This window comes from Chamaea fasciata, unplaced genomic scaffold (assembly GCF_029207755.1).
Source record: "Chamaea fasciata isolate MVZ Bird 193981 ecotype frontalis unplaced genomic scaffold, bChaFas1.0.hap1 SCAF_8, whole genome shotgun sequence".
NCBI lineage: Eukaryota > Metazoa > Chordata > Aves > Passeriformes > Sylviidae > Chamaea > Chamaea fasciata.
Genome location: NW_027094093.1, coordinates 25,892,902 through 25,915,830, shown reverse-complemented (window position 1 = coordinate 25,915,830; position 22,929 = coordinate 25,892,902). Strand labels below are relative to the sequence as shown.

The following is a 22,929-nucleotide window of genomic DNA, read 5'->3' as shown; positions in this document are numbered from 1 at the left end:
TATTCTCACTAACCATTTTTATACTTCTGCAGAAGAACTGATTAAGAGTGCAAGACCATTTCCTGGGCACTGATTGAGCCACTTTATGAGGTGGCATTCCAGTGGAAGTGGGTGAGAGGATACTGCTAATGAGGATGAGAATGAAAGCGGAAAAGCTGCTTGAGCAGTGTGAGGGCAAGAAATGATGGGTTCATCATATTGCCATTATTCCTACTGGCTATACCTATGCCATAGGGCAAAAAATCCAAACATCTTCTGAGCAGGAGCTGCACCTCTGGCCCAAGCAGGGTTGTATTGGAGCCCACTGTGGCTTATCTATGGTCATTATTCACTTGCAATTGAATCCAGAGCATTGATGGGTTTCTGGTCCCAGTGCAGTGTAAGGATGTGGTAGGACACGCATCAATGTCATAGGCTTATCCGTTAAGGCAGTGTCAGGCTTGTTTATCTGAATTTACCTGCAGGACTTAGGCTAAACAGAGAAATTTGGAAAAGAAAAAGGGATTGAGGAAGAGGAAAAGGAGTTGAAAGAAAGAGGGAAAATTTTGAAGTGAAGGTGAGCTGGAATGCAGAAAATAAACGAAATTAGATAATTTTTTTTGTTTGAGCAGGGTAGGATATCCAGTTCATCCTCAGGAAAATTGCTGAGGATTCAAAGCTGCCATTTCCTGTTTTGTCATTTGTCCCTAAAAGCTATAATCTTCTTTGGGTTGTTTGTTGTTGCTTGTCCTTCCCAACCTGCATGCCTTCAACTGTTCACATAATTTCTGGTTTTTGCTGGAGTCCCACTTGCATCTTTGAAGAAACTTGTCACTTGGCCAGAATTTTACTGAGAAAACAACCCAGCCTGGGCTGGCAGAGGAGAATGCAAGTACTCATTTTCAGCCTTCAGCCTTCTTTCAGCTGGGACTTTCATGAGGCATAAAATGTTAGTTTGTATGTAGCTTTAATGTTCCTCAACATCTAAAAGTGTTTGGGTTTGAAATCCTTATGCTCATCCTCAAATCTGTCTCTCGAAGGCTTGATGGTGATTTTGCTTTTGGTGAGGCACTCCAAGTGTTCAGTGGCATTAACGCTGTCATTGCAGCTCAGCAGTTCGGCTCATTAGGCTCCTGTTAAATGTAGAAGAAGCAAAGGTCCGTGTTTATTTACCTTCTTTCTGCCCATTCTCATCTATGAGAATATCTTGACTCCAGAAGAACAGAGCACACTGTGATAACAGCTGCTCTAGAGGGAGAGCAGTTTCTGTGCTTAAGAGGAGCAGACAAATGCTACTGTGTGTTTTTTCCTTTGGGTTTTTTTGGGGTTTTTTTTTAAGCCAATTACTTCAGCCTGGGTCTCTGTGAATGCAGTGCACCTTGGCAGCAAATTTGTATAACAAGAAACAAAATGTCAGCAAAGTACTGCCTTTTCCCTGCTTTTCCTAACCACACTTAACAAAATAATTTTAGAATGAGGAGCAAACTTTGTGATCTTGCCTGTTGGGTAGTTCCACTGGCATTATCAGGACTATTTCACTTTTGGATAGCTGATTTGAATAATGACAGAACCTGACCCGAAATTTTAATCAAATTCAGTGAGATGCTTAGCAGTGTTGGCTGGCACAGTTGGTACTCAGCACAAAAAGCGACTTGTCTTTGTGTTTGACCACCTGTGATTTCCAACACAACCATGTTTGTCATGTCTGAAAATTAGGGCAGTGTTATGTGGGTTATAGTTTTAAGAGAGAAAAAGGACTGTAAAACTATTGGTTGGTATGATTGCCATTGGGAAGGTTTTAAGTAAAGGAAGGAAGTATTGAATAGTCATTATGTCTGCACTGAAAAAAATGAGACATGCATAAAGCAGGTGTGTGTCCCCATGGAAGCAGAGTAGTGTGGTACAAACCCGAATGGATGACTTGGTGGCTCATCGTATAAATACTGTTCAAAGGAACCATGTCATTGGGGATTCTCATTTTTTCCTGGTCCATATTACATTTTTTTCCCCCCAAGGTAACCTGATCTTGACTTAAAAGCAGAGTTGATTGTGAGGTGCAGAGAGCCTCACATCTCAGGGGGTGAGTGTTGCTTCCACATGGCGGGGGCAAAGCCACGAGACCCTCCCCGAGGGTTGTAAACCAAAGAGCAGCATTTAAATCTCTGCACTGTTAAATATCAGCATCCCTTCAAAGAATGGGCAGCACGTCGTGGTTAATGCAGCACAGCCTGAGCTCACCCTGCCTTGAGTTATCAGTTTATTTTCCCAGTGGTGGGAGTTGTTGTTTAAACCAATACAGATTCTGAGTCATTAATACCACAGACTTCACTGAACAAACAGCCTCTAAGAAGGTAGTAATTATGTGTTTTCAACTAAGTATGGAATATTTCTCCAATTTGTCCTTTTTTTCTTCTCTGGAATTATTTTTAAATACTTTTTATTTGATTTATCAAAACTGTATTTTTTTCCCTGGTGAAAAATCAAACAGGAAGACTCTGGTTTTGTGTCAATTGAATGTTAATAATTCCAATATAAAAGGCTGTAAAAGTGTTACGATGGAAAAAAATAAAGTGTGGGTAAACAAAATATTGGTAAACCCTTGCAAAAATATTGAGTCAGTTTTCCCTTCTCACTGCTTTCTTCATTTATTCAAGAGCCAATGATTATCTGAGATGATAATTTGTACTCTGATTTGGCCTCCGAATTCAGTTACTCAGGTTGAAATTGCCTCATATGTTTGTGTATAGACACGTGTATGAAAAAATCTTCTAACTGCTTGTTTCACATATTGTTCAATGTATCAAGTTCAATGTATCAGATATTTTATGGTTTTGAGCAAGGTTTCAAAGAATTGGCTTTTATTGCTCTGTGCAATTCTACAATCAGTATTTTCCTAATTTTTGCTAGCTCTTGATATGTGATTTTTTCCTTTTAAGAGAAAACAGCACAGATGTAAATTAATGTACATTTTCATCAGTAAAACTTACAGATGTAAACCTGGTTTGAATTTGGAGGACGAAATGAACATGAAGATTGCCAAGACAATGTTGTTGGAATACAATATGCTTTCAGTGTTTCAAAAGACAAATGCAAATAAATTGACCTGAAATGGTGGTGAAAAAGACCTTTAACTGACCTGTTTCAATAGCTTTGGTACCCCAAAAACCTTGACTGTCTTGGGGGCAAGTGCCATGTCAGACTTTAGGTTTATTCAGTGCAGGAGTTTAACACAGGATCAAATTTATCTTGCTATGTTTCCATAATTAGATTTTTGTTTGTTGCCATAGCAAGAACAAACTGACAAATCATGCAGACAAATCTTGACAAATATTTTAAATACAATGCTTCTAAAAATGCATGGCTTTGTTTTAACTCACACTGTATAAACATAAAAGTCAGTACTGAGACTTTCTGCCTGTATAAAGGCCAACTGAGTCCACAGAGTTGCTTGGAATTCATACACACAGTGATATGTGTATAATGTGTATAAATGCTGTTGGAATTTGCTGCTTCTGCCACTCCTTCAGCTTCTGAGTGCCTATGCAAACAATTTTTTTAGAAAATGCCATTTAAAACATGAGCAAACCTACACCTTTGAAAATAACTTGTATTGCTACAAATGTCAGTGCCTCCTAATACAGAAAATGAGAGAACTGTCAGTATGAGGAGGATTTAAGAAGAGAGTTTCTTTTAAGCTGGTGGAAGGACACCAAATACAAATTCAGCCATTCTCGTCCCTAGAAGAGACAGATACACAGTGCAGGTGAATTTGATCTCAATCTGCATCTCCTCAGGATCACTAGAAACCAATTCTATGTGTCTGTTACACTCTTCATAGTCCTCAGCCTCTGTGCTGGTGAAGAATAGGGTTGGTGCTGGCCTTGCTGCTGCGAGGCAGATTCCATACAGGAGCTACCAATGAGCAGCTGAGTTTAGCACACTGGTGGAGCAGATATGGGAAATCTGCTGGAGAAATGAGAGCTGACAGGAGCCTGACCCTCCCTGCCTTGCTGGATGGACACAGACAGAGTTCTTGTCCATGTACTGCAGCATTGCATATGTCAGGGTTTCCAGAGACTTCCTCGGCTCTTTGGATGCACTCACCCAGCTGTTGAACAGAGAATCCACAGAAGATGATACCCCTTATTCTTAACTTTCGGAAGATCTGTGCCAGCTGTACCTTCTCTAGCCTGTGCCTGACAGCATAAAGGAGTACTTGGTTTGACACAAAATTTGGTCTGCCTGCTCAGTTCTTTTCTATTATTTCATAATTCATTATAATTATATCTTATTATCATTATATTATTCATATTATTTACACTATGCTTATGTTATATTTATTATAATACTACATTAAATTATGGTAAAAACCCCCATAATTAACCATAAAAAACCCCATAAAAAAACCAGTGGTGTAAATACCACAGCCGTTTCTAGAGGCTTCCAGACAATGACATTACTGTCATCCTGTCCTCTACAGGTAATACAACCAAAATATTGCCTTTTTTGAGGATTTCATTATTAAAATTGAAAACTTTCTAAGGCAGCTTAAGCAGTGCAGAAGGAAACCACTGGAAAGAAACTAGTCATTGTTCTACCATTGATGAATTCATTGACTTGGGACTTGGTGTTTTTTTTGCCTGGTTTAGGATATTTTTTTCACACATATTCTCCTTCAAAACCATACCATGGAGTTCAAAGAACACATTAAAAATCTTTTCTTATAGAGGATTTTTTTTTCATTATAAACAGAAAAAAATGCATGTAAAAGAATACTTTTATTTGTGCAGTAGGCTTTTGACTATTTTTTACTAAATAATGCATTGCTAGGAACAGTGTAAGCACTGTGAGTACACTTACAGTGTAAGTGTAAGCACAGTGTAAGCATACTGAAGAATTAGTAGCACTTCTTATTAATGGACTGTTTAGCTTAGAAATATTAAAATAGAACTCTACCTGACTTTTGTTACCATAAGGTGACAGGATAATTTTTAGTCCTTCCTTAATGTCATTGATTTGGTCTGTGGCTTCACCACAGAAGGGAAATTAATTCATTTTGAGGTGGCAGAGAATTGATAATGCTTGAAAAAATTGTAGTACCATGATTTACAGAAGTGAAGATTCTACAACAAATCTACAGACCTAGAAAAAGAATTTTAATCAACCCAAACTGGCCAAACTCAATCTCAGTGTAAGACATCCTCTAGCTCTGCTAAGGTATAATGGTTTAAACTTTCTGTAAAGAACTCAGATTGATTGGCATTGCTTGTGAAGTACTGCCTTACTTCACCATTACAGGTATGTGACATACAATATAAGTTTCAGAATGCCTAAACTCAGCAAGTATCGATGAAGTACTGTTGATTTGGAAGAGCTTTGCTGAAAAGCTCTGATTTGTCATGTGTTAAAAATTAAGCACTTGGAATAGTTTTCAAGAATCAGGGCATAATTTTCCTTAATACTTCAATTGATTTATAGGGGACTAGTTAGTGAAAAAAATCAACTTGTCTTGGGTAAAGGTCACAGAACTCTGCCTAATAAATAGAATTTTGAAAAAGACACTGTTTTTTCATAGCGTGTTCCCTTAATGATCGGAGATGGTTTCTTATAATGTTGACTGCTCTATTTTTAGCACTGTATTTAATTTAGTTGTAAATGACTCAAACTGTGGTGCTTCTACCACTTCCCCAGTCTATACCATAAATCTGAATGTGCATGTGTTTGAATGTGAATGTGCTTGGTGTTGTTCAATAAAACAAATATCAACAGATCTGAAAAAGGTGTCAGAAAATTATGTATTCTTAATACACGCAAAGGATTGCTTATTTCACTGTTATGTTTAAGTATATAATGACTTCCTCCAAAGGAAACTGACACAGATTGTATTTGATTAATGAACACCATTATTTGCTGTTGGCCCAAAGAATTTATCTTTATCTAAATATTTTTTTCCAGAATGGGCACTTTTAAAATTAGATTAAGCACTTCTGTATAATATCTATTTCTAGTCCTAGAAAAAATCACCCTTTTATTCAATTAACATTACTATTTCAAGCTTTACTGAGTAATTTCCTAATAATATCATATAGAACTGTTTCACTGGCTGCAGCAATCAACTTCTGCAAGAAAATCAGCTGAATAGAAAAGAAGGAAAGTATAAATGTGTTGACAATATTATGAGGCCTAAAATGAATGTGTACATTTTTGTAAGATGAATCCTTAGATGTACTTGGATTGTGTTTTTCTAATGAGTACCTCTGGGTATTGGTCAAATTCGTTATGTCTTAAGTGTTGGTATCATGAGAATGGAGTTGCTCTTCCTATTTTTATTTTCCTTTTTTCATGCATTTACAGTTCAGCAGTCTAAGCTTAGAAGAAAAATAAACATGAATTAATTTTGCCAAGTGATTCTAAAACTCATTTTAATTAGTCCCCTACATTCTACAGTTAACCTTGATTGCATTTCATAATTTAGATTTTCTTGCCTTGTATAATGAGAAATGCTCCCTACTAATAATGTTAGTAAATCAGAAGAATAAATGGATGCATCTTTCTTCATTAGCCAAGCAGTTTACTTTTCCAAGCTCCTTTGATTGAAAAGTCTTGATATGTCAGTTTTGTTAAATTTTGCCATCTACCTGTACGTATAACTGATTGCATTTCTTTATAGGAGGATTAAGAAGTCAATGAAAAAGTTAGCCGAGCTGGAAGACAAAGTCAGTCTTAGAAAATGTTCATCTGTGAATTTCATTACATCGGATTCTGCTTACTCTATCTGACTATTAATATTTAATCCTTGATGCATAATGGATTCTGAAATGTGAACAAAAAAACTGTCTTGGTTTATATAAATACAGAGGTCTTAAAGCTTCTGTAGATAGCAAATAGCTTCACAGAGATAAATTGATTCTCAAGCAGGGAAGTATTTTTCCCACTTATGTCCTACCTGTTTTAATATCTTACCAAGCTTTACATTTGCAAATTCTACACATGGAGAACACATTAAAATTCCTAATCTTTCTCCCTGAGAAAAAGAAAGAAATTTTAGTCTTATTTTTGACAGTAACTGTGTTAAGTTCATAGTAATCAATCAGTTAGGGTGTTATTTCTGTAGATTTTTGTTCTTTGTTTCTGATTCTTAAGGTAAGAAATCCTGATCAAGGGCTAGAGGCTCCAGCAAAGTTGACACTACAAGAGGTCCTTGTCCAATACTGGGACTGTATGGGACAGTACAATCTGTGTGGTGTGAGTTGTGGCAGGAGAATTGTTTTCAGTCTCCTTCAGTGATCAGATCTACCCCCCAGTGTCACACAAAAACCACGGGACACAGCTGGTGCAGACAGTGGTGTTGGGTTTTCCATTCTGAAGTCTTTGTAGCCGAAAGGTGCCAAGGTTCTCGTGAGTAACTGGCATGTGAGCCTTAAGAGGAAACCAAATGGGGTTACAACAGAACCTTTGCTTTCTCAACATGTATTCCATAAAATGGAACTTGGGGAAAAGTTTGTGGTTTGTTACTTTGCAGTTTGCATCTTTTCTTTGAGTGTTGTCTAACATGTCCACCTCCATTCTCTTTTGCATTCTCGGGAGAATCCAGTTTGCTTATCAAGTTCTCTTTCTCTCTCTTTTTCTCTTTTCTCTTTCCCCCTCTCTTTTTCCCTTTCATCCAGATGGAATGCCATTTGCTTGGTGGGTTGGCCGTGCCAATGAAAAGCATCTTTACTGGGGAGGATCTCTTCCGGGCATTCAACAATGTGCATGTGGATTGGAAGAAAGTTGTCTGGATATGAGATATTTTTGCAACTGTGACGCAGATAGAGAAGAATGGTAATAATTTTAACATGTTTAGCAGTCTCTGTGTGAAGAGTTGGGGATAGGAAGTAGGGCAAGAAGGCTTAAATCTTTCCTGCTGCACAGTTCAGGAAGCTTGAGTAGCTTGAGTATAGTCTGATGAGAATGAAAATGAAACCAGAATTTTGACTTCTGATTTCATCTTAAATTTCTTTTTCGAACCAAAGACATCTGACTGAAGCAGGTTGCTGGAATGGGTGGTCTTCAAAAAAATCTTTTTTGTTGAATGCCAAATCCAGTAATTCTATTTGCTTAAAAGTTTTGATTCAACCTGAGCATTGCATGAATAAAGGCTCTGTGAGTTTGTTTCATAGGTGTACATTGGAGTAGAAAATTGAGGCCTAGACAGCAAAATTCAGATACAGCTAAACAAGAAGTATGTACTACTTAACAGTCTCATTTTTCTTATTAAACAGTATAATGTGCCTTAACTTTCTTTTACATTGGATCTCAAGCTTTTTAAGGTCAATAGGAAGAGTTGTTTGGCTTCTGTACATTTTGGTTCAGTCTCCGTGTTAAAGAGTCACAGCATAAAAACTCAAAGCTTTCCTTGGGTTCTGACCTTTTTTGTGCTCTGATGCTGCATGGATTTGGGGAGGCCACCTCACAATCTTCTGTCATTATCTTAACTTTCAGAGACACTCCAGCCACGTAGAGTTAGCTGGTAAACTTTCCAAATGTGTTTGAGGGGACTGAAATGTCATATGAGAGTTGGAAGTACAGTTTGAAACACTGAAGATACATGTGAAAATTCTGCTCACTCAGTCTCCCTTCTAGACCACTCACTAATAGTTTCGGCTATCCTTTTTCTGAAAAAAAAAAATTTAACCTCGAGTAGTTGAGAAATTATGAATAATGGAAGTAGACAAGAAATGTCTTGCTGTCGTAGGCTGTTGTGTTTGAAACACTGTCTGAATTAGCCCTGTGAAACCTTCACTTTAAATGAGTAGAAAGGAACAGTAAGGGATCTTGAAACAAAAACAAAAAATCAGTAATTACTTGTCACTGTAAGTGTTGGGCTTTTTTGGTTGCTTGATTTCTAGACAGTGTGATTATTTGCTTGGACCCTTTGTATCCCTAGGGTCACTATTCACTTTCAAAAATTGTAGCTGTAAGGGAATTTCTTCAGGAAGATGTTTATGTAAATATTGGCTTATGAATGTGATTTGTATTGCATAGCCTGGCTGTGCATGTTAATCTGTCTTTTCTTTAGTGTTTGGTTCTCAGATGCGCTTTTTGCGAAGTTTCCACATGAGCATCACAAGCATCTGTTTTTGCTGGTGCTTGGCTCTTTTCATGATCCACATTCCATTTCTCACTGCTCAAGCAGAGCAGGGTGTTAGGCTGGCAGACACTGGGGTACCAGTCCTAGACTGCAGAGAACTGCACCACTAGGTTGTACAAACCAATGCAAGGTGAAAGCTAAATGCAGTTTTGTAATATTTCAGCTGAGTCTCCTCAGGAAATGAGACAGATTATGCTGTGAGTGTTTATCTCCATTTCCCCCCACACACTCCCAATGATTTTGAACAAGCAGATATGTTTCAAACATCTTAGACAGAGAAGGAGAAGTCTCAAAAGTATAAAAAATTACACATTCTATGAAAATTTATGCCAGGTTGAGGGGGGAAAAGCCAATTAAAGCACACAAGAAGGAAGTTAAGGAAGTGTACACTTTTATTAGATTTTGGAAAACCCTCATGGGACAAAGATATTGGAAATCATGCATCGTTAGCTTGGCAGTGCAGAGAGCTACTTGTTTCTCCTAATTTCATGATAATAACAGAATATGTTTACAAGTTACCTCCACTAAATTGCCTACTGTTTGTTGGTTTGGGGATTCAGTTGCTTAGGTTTTTAATCCATGAGAAAAATTTAGTTTGGTAGTATTCTAAACTGAAGGTTGGCTTTATGAAAGCTAAAAAAAACCCCCTGACCTTTATGAAGAGTTTCAAAACATAAGAAATTTCATGCCTCTTGAAGATTGCTTTTGTGTTTCCCTGCTAGAACACTGACCCCCTGATATATAACGAGCATTTGAATCTGAAACCTGCTGAGATCTGAACTGTGGCTTTAACCTGCTATACATTATAGTGGAAGGATCAAGACAGCAGTAGATGCATTTATTTGCCTCAGCATGAAATAAAATGGGTGCTGCAGAGTGGAAAACCAGAAAATCATTTTTGCTCCTTTCAGATAAATCATGCTGCTCCAAGGTAGGAACTCTCCAGAATAGCTGAAGCATCCTCCTGAAGAGGAGACAGTCCTAGGAGTTTGCTTTGATTTGTTTTCCCTAGACTAAATCTTGGGTGCAGAAGAAGCTGCTAATTTCTCAGAGCAGCATAAGAAATGATAAACAATGGAAAGCAGACCTGACAAAGTCCTGTGCCAGGTGTTTGGCAGCAGACATTATGCACTTCTAGGCATGCTGACTTTTGAATGATATCTGAGCAGACACCTGAGCCAGCTGCTATTTTTGGGCTCTTATTTGGCATCAAGTTAGTCCCCCTGGCCAGATGAATAGGGATCTTTAATTAAGCATTCTAGATGGGAAAGGCTTTTGTATTTTTCACCTTTGTTTTTATTAAAGCATTGTACTAATAAGTATCTTTTTCCATATGGCTCATCATGTTTCCAAACTGCACAGTATAATGACAGCGAAATCTGTCACTTCAGAATAGTGAAGCAGCTTCATGGTATTTTCTGGAGAATGGGAGATCACTGATGAGGAAGCAGAGGCACCTGCAACTGCTCCCTTTTCGCTGACCCAAGCAAGGGATCTGAAAAGGTGTAAGACATACCTTGGCTGCATGCTGCCAAGAGAAGAGAAAGATTTCTGACTGCTGAAAGCACTTGCTAGTGGGTAGGAACATTCATAAAAATCCACTGGCTTCAAGCTGAAGCTAAACCTAGTTCAGAAAATGTTCGTTCTTTCTGTCTATCTGTCTGTCTTTCTATCTTTCTCTTCCCCCACACTGACAATAGTTAAATGTTGGGACAAATTGTATATGATGAGACATATTAGTGGTTGTCTTTCAAAATATATACTCTGTTTCAAACAAAAATGCATTCTTGATTAGGGAAATGTGTTAAACTGACCTACAGAATAGAGCACTACTGAAATACTGACAGGATAGGGTTATCATGAGATCTTTTGGATCTTCAAATACCTCTCCCAGGTGGTCTTTCATCTCAAGCAAAATTCTCTTGCCTTGGCAATTAAGGTCTTGCTGCTCACCAAACCTTGCATTTAAATGGGAGGAAATTCTTTCATGCTGAGGTGAGGCACATGGCTGTCTTGAAGTCCTTTTGCTACTTTGCTACCATTTTCCACTTCACATGCAAACCCTTGACCGAAGCCAGTCATCAAACCAAACCCTTTTGATGGTATTTACCTGGAAACGTTGTGAATATTTGAGACTTTTGCAGCTTTTTATTTTGTACAGAAAGAGAGGTATTTTTTGAACTCATTTTCTACAAGAAGCTCAAGCATCTCAGCAAAGTGTGGTGGATGGTGTTGATTCAAACAATTAGCTGAATTACCGTTTTTTATTTCTATTCTGCAGTCTTATTATTCAAACTGGAGGAGTATCCTCCTCTTTTGTCTTCCAGAACAGTCTTCTTCGCTGGAGAACTAAACCTTTGAGTCTTGCTATTTCCAAAGTAACATGCATTCACCTCAGTATCATGGCTTTGGGGCACTAGAAGAATAAGGAAAACCACAGGACATGATAAGAAGGGGAACAAAATAGAGGGTGAATATTACTTTTGTCAGACCCAATATTACCTTGTCTCCCAGAGGTATATTGAGTATATTGAGCTTTTTTTGAGGAGGAGCAAAGCCAAATGGAAGGGAATTAAGCCCTGCTTGAATGAGCTATATGTGTGCTAAGCTGTGCCAGAGCCAGGATGATAAAACTGGAAGGGTTGAGGAGAGCAGGGCAGAGAAACCCTGATGAGCCCAGACTTGACTGGTTTTGTTTGCTCAACCACTATCCCACACTGAATCCATTCCCTGAGAAGCAGTGCAGGCAACTCCAGAGAGCCCACGAGCTCATAAATAACCCCTGCCAGAGGTGACCTGGCCTGCATAGAGTTGTCTTGGATATCTGCCATTGTGACTACATTTGTCAACAACTGGGAAGAGCTGCCTGCAGAGAGCTGACTGTAGCAGGTCCCTGAGGTGTCAAGAATCAGTTCATTACTCTAATTACCAAACTCTGTTTCTGTAATTCAGCCAAATATAGGCAGTGCATCTTGCCTTCAACTATTAGGTGTGTCCCCTTGTGCTGGTGTTTTTTAGTTTATCGTGACTGTACATTACTTTACCCAGTAAAGCATTTTATTTATATGGCTCATGGGCAAGATAACAATTAAAATGTATTCCTTTGGATTATTAATGGTGTGTCCTGCACAGGCCTCAAAACTTTTCCTGATGGTATCCTGTGTCATGGGCCCATTCCTTATGTGCTTCCTTGCCATCTGCTGATGATAGTATTATTTTCCCCAAATGTACGGTATTCCTGAAAATCTGTACTGAATATCTGAGCTACTGAGGCTCAGATCCCGCCAGAGTTTCCATTAATGTGCAAGAGAAAAACATACCAATAGGGGATCATATGAGAATAAATTATATATAATGGCACCACTGTTCTACCATCTGTTACAAAAAATATGGAAATGGCTACCTAGAGATTAGCAATTTATGATGGCTCACACTGTTAGAACACCATCGAGCAAGGGTTTGTTGAGCCCACTTTTAGTAGTAGCCAGGAAGAAGAAAAATAGTTTTATAATTTTATCATCCAAATAGTTATTTGTCATTTACATGTAAGTCTGTCTTTACTACACCTTGAAATACCCAGCCACTGCACTATCACCTCTAGTAGCAAATTATTTTCATCTTTTTTAAATCGGTCCATACATAGAGCATTTGTTTGATGTGTGACTTGCCTCATGGCTTATTGAGGAAGTCCGTTGGGTAGATTTAGGCATTAATCTTCAGACATGGATAAACAAATCACATCCAACTGTATTTAATACCTATAAACAAAAAATTTTCAGTGATTTAATTTAGAGGGCATTATTGGATTTGTTTGGTTTGGGTTTTGCTTGTGGAAAGGGCAAATTGATACTATCGTTTATGTAAGGAGCTCAGAGAAACATCTGTGAGGGTTGTTTCCACCCTCAAAACATTCAAATTTTCATCTGATTTTGTGCCAAATTAAGTGCCAAGTCAGGTAAGCAGGAGGTCGACTTCTGAAGTTTATTAATTTATTCATACCATTTTCTGTGAGCAGGGGATTCCTTTCAGGAAAGTGATAAAACCTCCCGTGATTTTTTTGAAATCAGGACTTAACTTGCAAGGGGTGTGCTTGGTGGAGGTAGCCACAGAGTGCCATGTGAAACACACTAAAGAGAAATAAAGTAGTGGACTTGGCTAACCTGAGAAGCAGCTGTGGAAAAGCAAATACAATCTGGTTTCAAGTGTGTGAAGTCATAAATTAAAATATATATAAGTAAAAATGAGCTCTGGGAACAAATACAAACATAATTAATCTAACAAGGTTTTACTTTCGTTTAAAAGACAAAAACATGTATTTGCACATCAGGGTGCAGATGCTTTTTATCAGAAAACAGCAATTTTACTTGAAAAGTGTAGTACATGAAAAGTGATCCCCAAGCCACCTTCAGGCAAAATTTTAAATGTTTTGTCCAAACCCTGGTATATTTGTATTTTGTAGTGCCACAGCAGTGCCTCCAGGAAGTTATTGTACTGGTACACAAAGCTGTTTTGCTCCTCTCTCAGGAATAATACATTGTATTTGAGAGGCTGCCATGGTGTAGCAAATACAGAGGAGGAATAATGGTGCTTTGTAAGAAATGGAGTCTGAAATAAGTTCAATTTAAGGAATACCAGGAATTTGAAACAGTCGCAGTGTTTTCCACTCTCTTTTCTGCTTTTCTTAGTTGAAATTGCTTAGGTGTTGATCTTTCAACAAAAACTTTATTTCCTGCTATGAAATAATAATTAACTGCAACAATAGATATGTTGTTCCTCGCACTGTCATGTTCTCTGAAGGACAGAATATTTTTCTGATTGGTTTTATTTCAGTGTCTGCTTGTGTGAAAATACGTATCATCATGAGGGGTTTTTACCATTTGTGAGAGAATAAAATGCATAAAATGTGTTATTTGAGTTTCAAGAGAAGTTTGATGAGTTTTCAAGGCATTAACAAAGAAGTGAAGATTTTTATTAATTCTAGAATATATTTCTCTCACACACTTGAGCTATGCTACGAAAGTTCACAGTGACACTGGTATATAGGTAGTAAAAATTCAGTCATAAAATTTGATATGAAAGAAATTCATGCAATACAGCAGAATATCTAATAAGCAATGCAGTTTTCAGAGATGTGGAATAGATATCTTTAAAATGTCACCATTTCATGATTTTTTGTATATATTTTGAGTGCTAGCTGTAGAAAGATACGGATTTTTATTTTAATGCTGATCATAGCTAGTAAAAGGACTGCACTATTTTTAAAAATTAAATAAATTTACAGGAAACCCTCCCTTAATATTTTGCAATTTTTGAAAAAAAATTATTTTAAAAAAGAAAATACCAGCTTAGTTACTCATGTGTATATTGGATATTTTATGTCCCATTACTGTGCATCTTTCTGCCTTTTATTTCATTCATTCTGCCTAGTCTTCTTCCTCCCAGACACTGGAATACCTTATTTAATTATCTTCCTAAGAAATGCTAAAATATTTTACCATTTGTCACAGCAGCTTCATAATCTGTTAAGAGTATTTATACTAACTTCCAAATATTGATATGAGTGTGATACTGAGAGTCTGACCTGAAGAGATTTGGAGACCATGTACCTTTGATTCATACATGATAGTTTTCCTCCTGAGTCTGTGCTGAAGGCCTCACTCTGCCTCGTGCCTGGGAATTTCATCTTGCTGCACTTTGTAATTATTTGCATGTCAGACACCCACTGGAGCAAGAAGAAAATGTTAGCTTCAGAGAGGGTACCTCTCCTTTTCCCCTTGGCATTATGAGGCAATTAACTATGCTGCATGCAAATTATAAGCAATGAAAAATAAATGCAATGTATGCAGCCTTTATGAAAAAGATCAAAATACTCCTTTTTTTGTCTAACATTAATCAGAGTAGAGCACTTAGCCAAGCAAACATTTGAGGTGTGTGTCAGAGCACAGCTGCAGTGTTTGTCCTGATTATTATATCTTTGCTAGGAGTCTCTGTCCGTTCCCTATCTGGAACTTCACCGAGAGGTACGTTTATGGAAGCTGGTATTACAAGCAGGATATGGGCAGGTCTGGGAATCCTGCCTGGCATGTCAGACTCCGGCAGTGTTATCACTCAAATAGTGATACCTGTTTCCTGAGGAGCTGTGTAACACCTGCCTGGAAGAGCAGTGGGTATAAATTTGGGATTACTGGAATTTTGGATGTGTTGCCATCCCCATATGTATGAGGGAGTCTTTCACCTGTGAGCAGACTGGTGAATTGAATCCAGACCCTGCTGAGCTCTGCAGAGGTAGATATCCTTTCTCCAAAACTGTTGATATTTGCTTCTATGAAGGATGCTCTGCCAGGGTTTTGGGCCCGGATGTACAGCAAACCTTAACCTTGAGAAAAAGAGAAGGAAAAACACATCACTGTGGAGATGAGATTCAGGAGCACTCACCTCTCTATTATCAATCGATAGAGAAAGACCTCTAAAGGGCAGTTCTTCCCTGGTAAGGTCAGGGTTGGTGCCTGAGGGACTCAGCTGGGTTCATGTAGTGCAGTGGGCTGAATGCATGTCTGTGTATTCTGCCAGAGCCAAGACCACTCAGTTGGCTTAAGGACCTGCCATGAAACATCACACTTCATTTTGAGGACAACTTTTTGTCCAGCTGACCCAGAATAAAAACAAAGAAATTATCCTTTAAGAATCAATCTATCTTTTCCTTTCTAGCAGCCATGTGTTAATTAGTCGCAGCTGAAGAACAGACCCAGCTAAACAAACATGAGGAGTTTGACAATGCAGTAAATCCACCTTGAGCGTTTCAGTTGCCAAACCAAAATGTCCCCTGGCGTGCAATGCAAAGGATCGATTCTGTCCCAGCTCACTCTGTCCATTCAGTGGTTTTTGCCGTGTGCAGCGTCAGTTGTGTCCCAGCCATGTTGAAGCTGGATGAGTAAGGCATTGCCTGTCCTCTTCCTGCTTGGGTAAAGCATAAAGCCAGCATAGAACACTCTTATCTGTCTCCAGCTAATTTTACAGAAATGCAGACTTGGACTTAGACCTCATCCACAGCAAATACATCCTGCTGAGGAAACCCAGTAGAGCCCAGTTTACATTAATGCCCATTAATCAGCATGGCAGTGCTCTTCCTCGGCTTCACAGTTGTTCTCCACAGCTGAAGCTGATTTAGAGCCCATTCCAGCCAGTATCATGTATCCAAATGGTGTCTTCAGTGGTCAGTATTGCATATGAACATAGAGCACACATGGGAACGTGTTTATCCTAAACAGTGTGTACTTGTCATAATTCTTCTAGGTAATTTTGCAAAAGATCTTTAGGTAAGCATCTTTTTAGTATTGTATTGCGTGAGGAATGCTGGGGGGTTTGTCTGTGATTAATGTCTCTTTCTGTTTGTGTATTAAAATCCAGGACGAATGATACCGGCCTCCTTGCTTTCAAAGACCATTTGCCTGTAACTCAGATTGTGATCACCGACACAAACAGATCAAATTCTGAGGCTGCTTGGAAAATCGGCCCTTTGCGTTGCTATGGCGACAGTGAGTACTAGCTCTTCTCCATTTCCATAGGTACAGAATGTTCCTTTTTTGTTGCTGTTGTTCTTGTTGTTGTTGTTGTCTTTTTTTATTAAAAAAATCTATTTCTCTGACAAAAGGTTGCTTTCCACATGCAGCATGCAGCTGCTGTCCTGTGCCAATTAACTATAGAGAAGGGGGTTGTGTTTGCAGGGCAGTTCTGGAATGCTGCTTCCTTCAACACGGAGGCCTCCTACCTGCACTTCCCCACGCTGCACGCCGAGGTCAGTGTGGACATCTCCTTCTTCTTCAAAACTACAGCTGTGTCCGGGGTGTTCTTGGAAAACCTAGGGATCAAAGACTTCATACGAATTGAAATAAGCTGTAAGTTCCACTGCTCAGAACTCTTGGTGTTTTTTGCCCAATTTGACACTTGCAGAGAACTGGGAAGGACATATTTTCTGCCATCTTTAGATGGTTGGAGGTACCTGGAGATGAAAAGATGGAGACATAAAGACTTTTATTGAGACTTGCCTACCTCTCTTGTCAGAGTTTCCCTGTATAGACTTACCATTAAACTTAATCTTGTAACGGCTAGATTAATCTTTCTTAAGCAAACAAGAGAATGAATTTATTTTTTCACCACTGATAGTTATTTTTTTGCTCTTTAGATAAAAAACTACTGGTTTGATGTACCTATAGGCTGTTTTGAAAGTTGAAAAAATTAATGCAGCCATTATGGTGGTTACTTTTATTTCCATCGCAGTAACATACCCAGTCTGATGCAGCCCTAGTGTTTCAGAGGAACTCTGTGTGTATGGTACAGCTACGAGGTGAGAGTTTAGGAAGGACAGAACACTAATGAAAGATAACTTAGTCACAGTTTTAATGGATCTTGAATACTTCGAAATCTATTAAGTGAGTGTGGTGTAACTGCTAGTCAGTGTATAAGGAAAATAGCAGGGAATTTAATTAGTGATATTTTGCCTCACTTCTGTACTGATGACTTCAAATATTTATTAGTGACAAAAGAGTATGGCGGCTTTGACATGAAATATGACATGTGTATTCCAAATTCTGTCAAGCTTAGAGAAAACAAACTGAGTGCTATGCATTTGATAACATGCTTGTAATAACCCCAAAATAAAATTTAATAAAACAGGGCCCCAAGGCCCTTTGATTCATTAAACCAGTGGTAAATGTCATGGTGGATTATCACAAGGTAATGAGGTGTGATTTACTGTTAATTGCACATCAAGGTCCAATTTGGTTGTACTTCAGGGGAGTGCATTTTATTCTCAGGGACACAGAAGTAAAAATGGCATCGAATATAACAAATACTGTAAACTAAGAGGATTGTTCAGTGAAAGCTTCTGGGTGTGTGTTACATCTGTACTTCCAGAGAAATGAGTCATTTAAAAGTTTGGGAAAAATCTTTTAGACTTAGGCTTCTCATCAGTAGTTTGTTGTTGTGCTTCTTGCTGCCAGATGGAATTTGCAGCCTAAAGGCCTTGTATCAAGGAAGCTCCATGGAGCAGCTGTTTCAAAGGGAAACAACTTTTTAACAGATGCAAGGGCTCAGAATAGATCTTTGTCTGTCCCTGTGGAGCATTTCCTATCTTAACTATCTAAGAAGAAGCTTCCAAAACCAGACTTATCCAATATTTGGGGCTTGAATTAACAAGGTTTTTAGGAATTTTCAGTCCACAACCTTCTGATGGTGTGATGTGTGAACCTGGTTCTTGGTCTTCGTGATGCATTTAGCATTTTAGGAAGAGGAAAATAATCAGTATCAAGAATGTTAAAAAGTTCTAGCCCCTTTTGGGCTTCCAGCAGAACAAGGTGGACTCTTGTATGTGGCTTTTGTTTTTCAAGTATTGTCCTGTTTCTAGGAGCCTTATTTCTAGATGTGTGTTACACATACAGCTTTAGTATAGGATCACTTATTAAGTAGCTTCACTTATCTATTTTTTTTTTTGTGCATCTTGGGTCAGATTTAGACAAAAAAATGCTTGTAGAATTCTCTCTTAGCACATGCAGCCAAGTTACGTAATGGTTAATTATCTGCATTTTGAAAGATCTAGTTGGAAAGATCTTCCTCTTTTCTCCCATCTTAGCATTAATTGTCCAAAATCTTCTGGGACCATTGTGTGACTTTTGTGCAGCATTTGGCACTTTAACTTCCAAGAGTGAAGTGCCGTTTCTAGAGCACTGTGATTTTCATAGAAAAAAATTATGGGTACCCACAACCAAGCCTAATCACAGCAGAGATCAAACAGTGGGGCTGCAGGCTTAAATTGATCTATAAGCTGCTGTGTAGGAGATGGGAAGTAAATGATCCTGTAATATTTGATGACATAAAAGTTAATGGATCCTATATTTATATAAGATTTCTTGATGTCAAAACCATGATTTAATTCAGACCTTTACTTCCTCTTCACATCTGTTTGTCTATTCCAGCCCCCAAGGAGATCACCTTCTCCATAGATGTCGGGAATGGCCCCACAGAAGCCACAGTGCAGTCTCCAACACCCATGAATGACAACCAGTGGCACTACGTCCAGGCAGAGAGGAACCTCAAGCAAACCTCTCTGCAGGTTGACAACCTCCCCAAGAAGGTCCTGGAGGCCCCTGCTGAGGGACACTTCCGCCTGCAGCTCAACAGCCAGTTATTTGTAGGTAGGGACAATCCAAGGATTCCTGTAGGTAACAGTATTTCATGTACTTAGGTGATGAATGCTCTTATCTCACCATTGAGCTTTGCATATGGTGGCTTGATTTTGCTTTCTCTTCTTCTACTCCTGTGTAAGCAACATGAAGTAAACCCAAATTACTCTCTTTAAACTCAAAGCACAAAGCTTAGTTCAACCATGCTATGCTTGATGGTATTTTTAGGGTCAAACTCTTGAAATGTATTTATTGCCAAAGAGTTGATAACCTTTCTTCTTATGCAGCACTGGCTGTGTAAAATGTTTTAAAAAATGTGACCTCTTTCTTTGGGCACATTGTAAAAGTCAAAAAATTTGTCTTACAAGGTTCTGGGTCAAAGCCTGATGGCAGTATGGTCTTTAAAGTCTGTTCCTTCAAGCATGCCTACCAAAACCTTTATCTGGCTAGAGAGTCCATGAGTGAGAGAAGTATGAACATATTCAATGCAAATACAGGTGTTTTATCTGAACGTGATTTTTCAAAGCAGAAAAAAGAAAATTAAAAGAGGAAAGAAAAATCTCTGTATGTATTTTGTTTTCTTGCTGCCCTCACACAAGAAACCTGGACTGGGACTAGTTTGTGTTTGACAATATGATAATGGATAATAAAGGGAATTCTCTCTTTTCCATATTCAAATGCTGTCTTTCTGAGTAATCTGCTCAGTTATGGAGTGAGTTGTAACTGTTCTTATGCAAGGTCATTCAGGCAACTTCTGATTCCTTCCTTAAAATGGATTTCTTTTGCTTAGCTGAAATGCTGTAGCAAGCCTCTATCTGTCAATGTATTTTTAAAAAAATTACATCTATATTCATACCCTTATATTTAAGTAGCTTTTGGGGTATTCATTTAAGCTTTTTATTGTGTATTTCTGCAATAATTAGTGGGCACTGAATATAAAGAATTAATCTGTTAATAAATAGACATGGCTGCATCAATGTCAGGAGTCATTCCCACACAGTTATTCATTTATACCTAAAATGATCTCTGTTAGACTCAGCTGTAGAGGAGAGCTCACAGAAGGGAGGCTTAAGACTGTCATAGTGCAAGGTTTCTGTTTTCTGGTATGAAGCATGATGCTAGTCATTTGTTTTTCAAATACTACGTTGATCCCAAGAAAATGTTCTCTGGGAAGCCAGGCCTGGAGGCAGCATGCTTGGGCTGCCAGACACCTTAGAAACATCAGAGAAACTTAGCCAACATACTGTTTCCAGTAAGAAAATTAGAGATTTAGTGACTGTTTATAGACTTTGTGATTTTTTGTTTGTTTCTTTCTGAAGGACTAAATACTGTGGGTTTATCATTGGTCATCTATTAGATATGTCATATATATAACAACTGCTTACCATCTCACACCTGAAAAGCAGAATTTGCCTGGAAGCTTGCTGCTCAGCCTCAGCAAAATAAACAGGTTACCTGTGTGAATTTCATGGTGATTTTAAAGTGACATAATTGATGGATTGTGATGTGATCTTCATGTGATGACACATGAAGATGAGGTAGTTAAGGACCTCACCAGAGCAATGTGCCAAGAGGAGCCCTTGTGAGCAAAAACAAAGTCCTGCACCTGCCACAGAACAGCATCCCCACAAGCTGGGGACTGAGTGGATGAGGAGCAGCTCTGCCAAAAAGGTCCCATTGGTTTTGGTGGAGAAGTGAATTTGTACCTCATCTAAATGTAGCTACACTTTAAGGAACAGGTTGGAGTAGCTGATTCCAGCAGGGACTTCCAACTGATTGTACTCTAACTGTAGTGAGTGTTTACAGAAAACTCTAGGATATAGGTATTTATTTCAGCCAAGAGGTGAAAAGTTCTCAGTGTGCAATAAATATGTTGCATTCTGTTGTCCATCCACACTTTTACTGAACCATGAACAAAAAGGACAGAAAAAAAAAAAAGATTTTGGGAGTGCTTTTTCAGGCCTTAACTCTGCCATATTGAAGGCCAAAATTTTCTGTGACTTGCTAAGTTTTCCTGAGAGCTGTCAGATAAGTTGGAAACCTGGGTAGCCTTCTGATTCTGGCACTATTTGTCCCTGGGTGCTCCAGGGACAGGTAGCAGGAGTCCAGCAATACACAGATGTGATATAGTTTGTCTCTACTGAAAGTCTCATTTGAATCGCACAATAAAAAGCTACTGATTTAATACCTCAGCCATGCAGAGAGAGTTTTAACCCATCTGAAAAATAAATGTATAAACGCCATTGTAAAAAGGAAAGAAGCAGCAGCACATAATATTATTCTCTACTCCCCCTATAATCCACAGCATATTTGTCTCTGCAGCGTTCTGCATACTGACAGTGATTAAGGGGTTTCCAGCCTTAATGACTGTGTGTGGCAGACTTTTGAGATAGCTCTGTGTGTCTGTGAAGTGGAAGAGAAAAATGACTTTGCATTGCCACTGCACTCAAAGAAGCTTGGATTTTAATGCAGTTAGAAAGGAGTTAGAAAACCATTGCTCACTTTCTTTTAGTGGGTCTAGGGTATCTAACTGCTTCTGGGTGCATTATAATCCTGCCAGACCATGGATATCCTTGCACCTGGCCAGATTTCTTTTGTAAATTTGTAAAAAGCACAGTAGAAGGAACAAACCCCAAACCCCAAACTAGGCTGAGTAATATCAACTGCACCAAACTGTCCAGTAACAAGCCAATTCAGCAGATTACTTGCTCAGAAGGGGAAAGCAAAACCCGTTCCTTTCAATGGACAGTCGTTTTCAGCACTCAGTATGTGTGACATGGTTTCGTATAGTGCAGCTCTCCCTGTGGTCCTGGAGTAGTTGTGTCATTGTCTCCTCTTGTGGTGTGGTCTGAGATGAAAGTGAAAGCATGAGCGTAAGACTCCCATCATGGGGATGGGAATAACTGTCCTCCCAGACCACTTTGAGAATCGGATTTGAACTCAGACTGGTAACATCAGAGAAGCAAAATAAAGATCCTGAGAAAGTAATCTGATGTACAAAGCTTTGGTCAGAAGTTTTTGTGCTATTTGTTTGGTACATTTGGGAAATCAGCAAAGCTGAGTGTTTGGGTTCCTGGTTTTGTCTTGCGAGGAAGTAAGCAAGGCATGAATCCTTGGGTGAATCTCCTCTGTCTGGTGTAGACAGTTCAAAGGCCACAAAACCCAGAGAAACTCAACATCTGAGAAACTTTCTCTGGAGACAGAGAGAAGAATAGAAGGAAAAGATGTTTATTTACTGCTGTTGGTTTTAAAAGCATTTGTAGACACCTTGGAGGCCAAGAGGAGGAATTAATGCCTAACTCTTTGTGTATCCTGTATGCTTTGTAGATTCTTCAGCTTGAGACTAAAAAGTGTGACTTCAAGGTCTTCTGAGGAACACCACAGCAGGCTCTCCTACTCCTGATTATGATTCCTATACTTCTCTGCCCTTTCCTTTTCTTTGTATCAGTTACACAAATGCTTCTAATACTTTTTGTCAGCCTCTGTAATCCAGTTTCTACTGACAAAAAGTCCTTTGTTTTTGTTTTTTTTAAACAGATCCCCAACTCACTGTTAGAATGTTAATCACTTAGCCAGTTGTGTCACCAAGCTATGCTGTGAGTGCTCAGTTGTGAGCTTCTTCTCCCCTCCTCTCAGACT

At 38.7% G+C, this 22,929-nt stretch overlaps 1 protein-coding gene across 1 annotated transcript in view; it reads left to right on the top strand.

Moving 5' to 3' along the window:
• Window positions 1-22,929, top strand: part of CNTNAP5 (contactin associated protein family member 5) — a 268,431-nt gene that overhangs the window by 207,629 nt on the left and 37,873 nt on the right. The window contains exons 14-17 of the mRNA XM_066190217.1: window positions 7,647-7,803; window positions 16,520-16,647; window positions 16,837-17,007; window positions 19,084-19,302. Coding sequence (XP_066046314.1) covers window positions 7,647-7,803; window positions 16,520-16,647; window positions 16,837-17,007; window positions 19,084-19,302 — 675 coding nt within the window. The remainder of the gene's footprint in view (window positions 1-7,646; window positions 7,804-16,519; window positions 16,648-16,836; window positions 17,008-19,083; window positions 19,303-22,929) is intronic.